General features: G+C 25.8%; 1 protein-coding gene across 1 annotated transcript; it reads left to right on the plus strand.

The window, feature by feature from the left end:
• Positions 1-3,951: 3,951 nt before the first annotated feature.
• On the plus strand, positions 3,952-7,739 carry LOC111309245 (agamous-like MADS-box protein AGL66). The gene is made up of 10 exons (XM_089749682.1): positions 3,952-4,159; positions 4,861-5,909; positions 6,029-6,079; positions 6,220-6,238; positions 6,329-6,397; positions 6,655-6,716; positions 6,875-6,974; positions 7,047-7,100; positions 7,231-7,298; positions 7,441-7,739. The coding sequence occupies exons 2-9, from the start codon at positions 5,725-5,727 to the stop codon at positions 7,291-7,293; spliced, it is 603 nt and encodes a 200-aa protein (XP_089605808.1). The 5' UTR covers positions 3,952-4,159; positions 4,861-5,724; the 3' UTR covers positions 7,294-7,298; positions 7,441-7,739.
• The last annotated feature ends 499 nt before the right edge of the window (positions 7,740-8,238 follow it).

Below are 8,238 nucleotides of genomic sequence, written 5' to 3' on the forward strand. Positions count from 1 at the left end.
ATGAATTTAATAATCAAAATTGAATAATGAATTTCTTACATTTTTACATTATTTAAATATAGGTAATTTATTAAAATCCATTCTATTTTTCTTTTAAAATTTGTTTGTACCTCATTCTTTTAGAAATTGATCAATCTTTGGGTTAAATTGCAATATTGGTAATTTTCAACATTCACTAGAATTTCTTAAAAAACATAGTTTATAGCAAATAAAAATATATACAATCTAAAATAATACTTTTATTGATATTCTAAAGTTTTAAACATTTTTCATTACTCAAGTAGGTTATTTTAACCTATGTGTTACAAGATTATTTTTAATATATTATTTAAAATTTAAAATTAAATATATCTCTACAAAATTTTAAATAGTCTATATTAAATAAATTATTATAATGTAATTTATATGTGTAGGACTACTATTGTAAATATATCTCTCAACCTATTAGCAAGTTTATGCATCTTTTTATTTCTGTTTATGCAATTTGTTAAAAATATATTAATGTAAACTATTTGAAAATCTCATCAAATAAATAAAAGAGTTTAAAAACACACATATATATATATATATATGTATATATATACATACATGCATTTATATTTTTAAGCCTATTGAAAGCCAAAAGGCAAAAAAGGTAATATACAATTAATGTAATATGTATCTCTTTAAAATTGTGAAAAATCAAAAGGTAAGGAAAATAAAAAAAAATAAAATTAATTATTACATTTAATAAACAAATATTATTTTTATTAAAATAAAAAAAATAAAAAGGCAAATAAAGCTTAACAAACACATTCAAGGATCACAATTAATCCAATTTTAAATAAGTGAATACTATATTTAAAATTTTAAAAAACTAAAAGACAAAAAAGCCCAAAAGACACAATCAATTATCACAATTAATAGATAAATATTATTTTTAAAGTTGAAAAAAATGAAAAGATAAAAAACAAAAAATGAAAAATAAACTATCACAGTTAATGGATAAATATTATTTAAAAAAACAAAAAGGTAAAGCCAAAAGGTAAATAAAGCAATACACAATTAATTTAATATATATCTTTTTAAAATTGTGAAAATGAAAAGATAAAAAAAAAAAAAACACAATCAATTATCACAATTAATAAATATACATTATATTTATAAAAATAAAAAATAAAAGACAAATAAAGTTCAAAAAACACTATTAAGTGAATGCTATCTTTAATATCTTAAAAAATCAAAAGACAATAAAACAAAAAAGTCACAACCAATGATTACAATTAATAGATAAATATTATTTATAAAATTGAAGAAATCGAAAAAATAAGGAAAGCACAAAAAAACACAATTAATTAATAAATATTATTTTTAAAATCAAAGAAAATGAAAAGGTAAAGAAAACTAAAAAGACACAATTAATTGATAAATCTTATTTTTCAATTGAAGAAAACTAAAATATCAAGAAAGCCCAAAAAACTAATTATCACAAGTAATTATTAAAATTTATTATATATTATAATTAATTTTATGATTATTAACAAACATGATTATTGACAAATTCATTAATTTAAAAGGTATTATTTTCAAAAATATAAGTAATTTGTTAGTCTCTTATAATTTTAAAAAATTTATTCTATGGAGTAAGTTCATTTGATTTTTTTATCCATAGCTAAAATATTAAAGAAGTTTTAATCTGTGGAAACAAATTTTTAATGATTAAAACTTTTATACATTTTAATTTTATCATCCAATAATTTATAAAATTATAGGCAGAATTATTTTGTTTTACATTTATTTTTTTTAATTGGGTAATCAAATTAAATAATTTTATTTGAATATTTTATTTACAAATAATGATGAATGCTCTTTGTACTATTTATTTTTTCACTTTAAAACTTTTTAATAGATTTGATAAAGTTGAGTCTCATACTTTTCTAATTAGAAATAAAAATATTTTATCTAAGTTTTATAACTAATTATTTAGTAACATGTCTTTCTTAGTATTAGAATTGTAAATTCATTAATATGATTTGCAAAAATATTTTTTATGTAAGAGGCAGTGAATTTTTCTTTTGAATAAATTTTAAGATGCAATTATATTAAAATTTAAGAATTTCTTATTCTATTTATGTCTGTGTACTTTTATTTTTATATATAAGACGTAATCTAATTAAAAGTTTTACAAATAAGATTTAGATTAAATCTTAATAAAAAAAAAAAACTACTTAAATATAACTAATACAAACCAATGTTAAAGACTTTTAGTCTTAACAATATTTTTATAATGTAGTCAAATGCAATATAATTGGCTAGATGAATTTTCTTGGATTCAATTCCTCAAAAGTAAGCCTTTTAAAAAATATAAATTTTAATGTAATTATAAATTGTAAGAATTTATAATGTATCTTATTACTCAGATTAATAGTATAATGTGTGAGCACATAAAATTTTCACTAACATTTTTACACTTAATTTTGTGTTTGTATTTGTCAATATATAATTTGTAATTTTTGTAATAGTAACAAAATATTCTCATCTCTTTAGAAAAATAAAACACATCGTTTATAAAAAAAAAAGTTAAATAGAATAAATATGTAATACAAAAATATTTTTTTGTCATCAAATAACTAAAAAAGTGAAAGACAACATCTATATTCAAATTGTTATGGCAAAGGGAGCAATTTAATCGATCTTTACTGTTGAGATTTTCATGTTTATATTTAAAATTTAAGTACAATATTAAAAAAAATAAATAAATATGATATTGATGATACAATATAAAATCATATAATTATCAAAATTTTATAAATTTTAATATTACATAATTATGAAATTAACTGTGTAGAGCATGAGTCTAAAAAAACCTAGCATAATAAAAAGTTGGTTATTTTTTACCCAAAAATAAAAAGTAATTTACTAGCTGTTTCATTAATTAGCGTATTTATTATAGTAGCAAATACATTTTTTATTAAAAAGATTAATATGTTTTCGTATAGGCATAAAAAGAAAAAAAAAATTCTTCTATAAGAATAAAATCATAAAAACAATACCTTTGAAAGGAAAATGCCAAATTGAAAAAAAAAATTGTAATGCATATCATTTATAAGCTTAAGATTGTAGGATAATTATTGATATATGTATATGTGAAAATTTTCATCCAACTATATATATAATTTTAATACTTCAACAATGTTATATATATATATATAATTTTCCTTTATTTGTTAGAATTTTAGCATAATCTTTTTTTTTGTAATGTAAAAATTCTATCCAATTATTGGATTTCAATATTGAATTTGAATTATTCATTGAATAGCATAATAAATGTATATATTATTAAATTGATCTCACTTTTTATATATGTATATATTTGTTTTAAAATAAACATATATAAATATATATGTTTGAATCATATATTTATTTAAAAATAAATAAAAGAATAAGTAAATGTGGGAAATATCATAAAAAACAAAAGTGAGAAAATTAAAGATAAAAAATTTAACAATTATTCTTTAGATAATTAAAATTAATAAAAAAAATTCTAACTACTATTATTTTGTTAAATAATAATAAAAATTCATTATTTTATAATTTTTAAATTATAATTTTTGATAATTTTTATTTTTACTATAACATTTATATATTTACTTTTATATTTTATATTTTATATTTATTCATAAAAAAGTTATTATAAAATTTATGAAATATTAAAAAAAAAAATTAAAGATAATAAATTTATTGATAAATAATAATTTTATATTTTTAATTTAATTTAAAATTTAAAATTGTACACATTATAATATAAAAAAATTAATAAGAATATAATAATTATTTTATATTTTAAAAATATTATATTATATTATATTATATTATTTTTTTCAATTAAAGATAATTAAAAAATAAAAAAATTGAAAAAAATAAAGAAAAAAAATATATATATTATTTATATCATTAAAGATTTTAAATTTCTTTTTGTTTCCTTTCCTTCTCCTTCCTTACCTCAATCCTAACATAGGCTAAGTGGAATTGATTGGTTTGCCGCTGGAGAAACATGTGAGCTAGGTCAAGGGAATCCGAAAATGGGTATCCAACTTCAAAGTTTTGTCCGATGAATTGTTTGGAGTTTTCTTGAGTTTTGGGTCCCACTCACCTGCCTTTTTCGTTGGTTATTGCTCTGGTGAGCTTTAATACTTCCTCCTTTCACAAAATAAGTAAAACGTTTGGTTAATTGTTTGAAGTAGGTGGTTTGGTGCATTCAACAAATTTCTCTTTTTTGTTGCTTTGTGTTTATATCTGTTTCATGGCAATTTCTGTTTCTTGTTTGCTTGCTTCTACAATTTCCTTTTATTTTTCTGATATATGGTATTTATACGTGCATTGATCTCTTTGGGGTGGGAGTGGGGCGGGGTTAAAGAATTGCCTTATTCAATGAAAAAAAAGGAAAGATGATTGTGTTGTATGGGATAGTTAATTAGATTCAGGTATTCTATTATCTGTTGTCATTCAAAACTGGGTTTGCTCTAATTCTTTTGTTCCTCCTTTCACTAGGGAGGTTGAAGCACTAACTATTACATACTAATGGAATCCCTTTCTTTAACTCTGAAATATGGTGATTAAGATATGCTCTATTCTTTACTTTGATGAGTGATTGGTGTAGAATTAAGGGGAACATAAATAATCTGAATCTAAATCCTTAATAAGTGAGCTACTCTTCTTTTTCCATATATGATAGATAACTTCATCAAGAATACCTTTGTGAAAATTTAGTAAAAAGATAGTTTCTAATTAGTAAACTAATCTCAGCTAGGAGCTTTGATACTTGGATTCTATGCACACTATTAAATACTATTTAACTGTCCAGCTACATGCATTCTGTAGGATTACTAGCCAGATTCTCTGAACAAAAAGTCAATCATTCGAAGAAGGTTATTTTGATTCTATGAAATATGTGAAATGAAATTCTAGGATGATGGACCTTTGAAACTTAAGCGTGTCTTCTAATGATCACAGGAGTTCCAGTTGAAAATTGGAAACCAACACAATAGAGTTCACAATTCATCTAGCAATTCCTGCATGCATTTATTCTGCCTCAAATGGAGGGTTAGCTTATGTTAATGCTTTCACTTAAACTCTGTACATTATCTGATATCTCTTCTTTATAACTTGTATGTAAATCTCTAAGTTCCTATGAGGAAATGAATTAACATACAAAGTTATGTCTTGCCTCTAGTCTCTTGATACTGACGATGGATTCCCTTGGACTTCTAACTGGTACTTGCTTCATGAAGAATGAATCTTTTTTAGAATTTGTACGGTCTTCATTACGGAAATGCCATGCGGAGCATGTCAATCCGTTGGTTGTGGCTGGAAGACGCTCTCGCTGCCTTCTTGTTGGACAACTCCCATCAAAATCTTAAACCATTCTAATGACAATATTTTTTTTTTGCTTTAATTAGTTTCTAATTATAGGTTTACTGAAATTAATTTTATTTTCTCATAATTAAGTTCAAGAATATCTACAATTTTCTCCGAAAGCCTTAATCGGGCCAAAGAATATCCCTTAGTGATTATGATTGAGGGAATTTTTGCCAATTGGCATATTACCATAACTATTTTACCTTCTTGCATGGCCCGAAAATTTAATGCATATTCTTCCCTTCTTATCCTATAAACTCCAGTTCTTTTAGTAGCCTACAACAATTTTTCTTTCTTCTTTGCTTTCTTATCCAATTTCCATTGATCATGGGTCACAAGAGGCACCTGACGAAGAGAATTGACAATCCTTGCTCTCATCAGATAACTTATTCAAAACGCAGGGAAGGCACTCTCAAGAAGGCCACTGAATTATCTATGTTATGTGACACAGATGTTGGCCTTCTTATGTTTTCTCCTACAGGCCGATTGACCAACTATGCTCACAAGGGAAGGTTGATGAATAGTATCTGATTGATAATAATGTTATTTATGTTCTTCTTTCCTTGATCTTGTGTTTATAAGTTTTATATAAATGCATCTTGTGCTAAATTTTTTGTTATTCCTTTTACAGAATCGAAGATATCTTTCTTCGTTATATTGACCATCCTGATGATTTCAAAGGGTTTGTTTTAGTCATATTTGCTATTTTTGTTTTATAAAATATTTCACAAATAGCCAAGCTGAGGGTTTACTAATATATTTGTACCTGTCCTTGTCTGTGTTTCCACCCCCGTTTGTCCTCAAAATGTTCTCTGTATATAGACCTGTTGACAATGAAGAGGTAGTCTATCAGTCTGTCTTCTTTCCTTTGCCCCTTGTTCTGAGATTTTTTTTGTCCGCTTATTCTGCTGTATATTGCCTGTGCTTATAGTTCTTGTACCAAAGCCTGAAGCACTTGAAGTATGAAGCAGAAATGCTGGATAAAATAGGAAGGTGTGATGTCCTCTCTTTCTCTCTCTCTCCTAGCATGCACATTTGCGTGCTTACACACACATGCAAAAGAATTTTTGCTTTATTTTAATTTATTTCTTTCTCACAAGCATTCTTTTTATTTTATTGTATGAATGATTTATCGGCTGTTAACGCAATGTGATGTTCAGCTTGGAGGTAAACAAACTCTGAATAACTTGCTGTTCTTTGCTCCCCAAAGATGATAGGTCCCATAACTTTCTGGATTTGCTCTCTTTTGATTTCCAGGCTCTTGAGAGAAAACTGCGTGAACTCAATCGGCAAAAATACAAAGCTCAGGACAAGATGAGGTCATTATTTTTATTTTCCAATATTTATTTTCTGCATAATTATCATCAATTTTTGGTAAGTTGTAGCAGGTAATTTTGACTATTGCTTGGGACAACTTGGGATAGTTTGATAACATATGTTCTTCTGATTTTCCAACTATTAAAAAATAAAAATACAGGTCTTACAATCCAGATCTGACAAAGATCCTCTCAATTCCTGAAGCTGAGTTCCACCAGCAATTTATCATCGACGCAATTCGACGAATTGAAAAGTTGAAAGTGAGTATTTTCGCTAGTGATGTTTCCCCTGATCTAATGAAGGTTAACATCAGCAATATATCTTCTTCTCAGAAGTCAAAGTTGCTTGAGAAAGAGACTTCACCTTCAAAGCCCAAGGATGCTGAGGTAAGGAAAAGAAAATGGGGGGAGAAACAGGAAGGAGTATTTATCTAGATCAATGAAAAGCATTTTCTATTTATGGTAAACAGTCAATTCTTGTTGCATGCAATAACTCCTTCCATGTTTTAATTAATAGATGCCTGCTGTTGAGGTGAAGGAATCTGATTTGACGACTGAAGAATCTGTAAACTCTAAATGAAAGAGGTGTAGGATCTTGGCTTTTGCATATGGTTATGTGTAATGGAAAATCATCTCTGATTTTTTTTCTGCCCAATACATCATAAAAACTTATTTATCTATGCAAATATATCAATGTTAACCCTGTTTTGCTGGTCCATTCATCTAGGAATCAATCAACGGATGATCACAAAGAGGAAGCTCTTGCGGGACCACGTCTAAGCATTAGCTACCTCGAAACACAAAAGAATTGTTGGAAACTTAAAAATGCAGAGGGCATTCCATCAAACGAAGGCCATGTGTCCTAGAGGTGTAAGTTTTCAAGGAAAACCACAGCTTTGTTGTGCATACAGACTTCGATGGATGTAAAAGCTTATTTGGATTTCATAAAAGCAAAACTTTGGTCTAGCCAAGCAGTTCACATTGTCAACAGTGTTGAGGCTTAAGGTTTAAATCCCTTTCAATTTCCTTAGAATTCTTCAAATACACCCCCCAAAAAAGGAACAGGTTGGGGTTGGCCAGTATTTCTACCAATCGCGTACTCCTTGTCTGAAGTCTTGAAACTTTGAAAATGGTAAGTTGATATACGCAATATGTTACATACCATGCAATGGACAGTCTGTTAGGCCAGTTCCAAGATGGCTGGGTGGGCTTGTGTATGAAGGAGTTTCCAAGCCCTACCCAAATATTGGTCGTGCTTGCTGGCCTAACCGCCAGAGTATGCCCCTCGACTGGTTGACGCTTTTAGATAAAGTCAAACTTATATTATAAATGTCGTGAATAATTCATAAATTTTAGTGAAATATTTAATATGATATTTAAATTTAAAAATATTTTAATGTTATAATTGAATTATAAATTTATTAATTAATGTGTTAATTATTTTTAACGTGATTAATTTTAAATGATAATGTAAAATAGATAAATAATTTTTTAAATATTATATTAATTAATAAATTTATAATTT

The sequence above is a fragment of the Durio zibethinus genome, chromosome 2, assembly GCF_047325235.1.
Source record: "Durio zibethinus cultivar Kanyao isolate XHJ-2024 chromosome 2, ASM4732523v1, whole genome shotgun sequence".
NCBI lineage: Eukaryota > Viridiplantae > Streptophyta > Magnoliopsida > Malvales > Malvaceae > Durio > Durio zibethinus.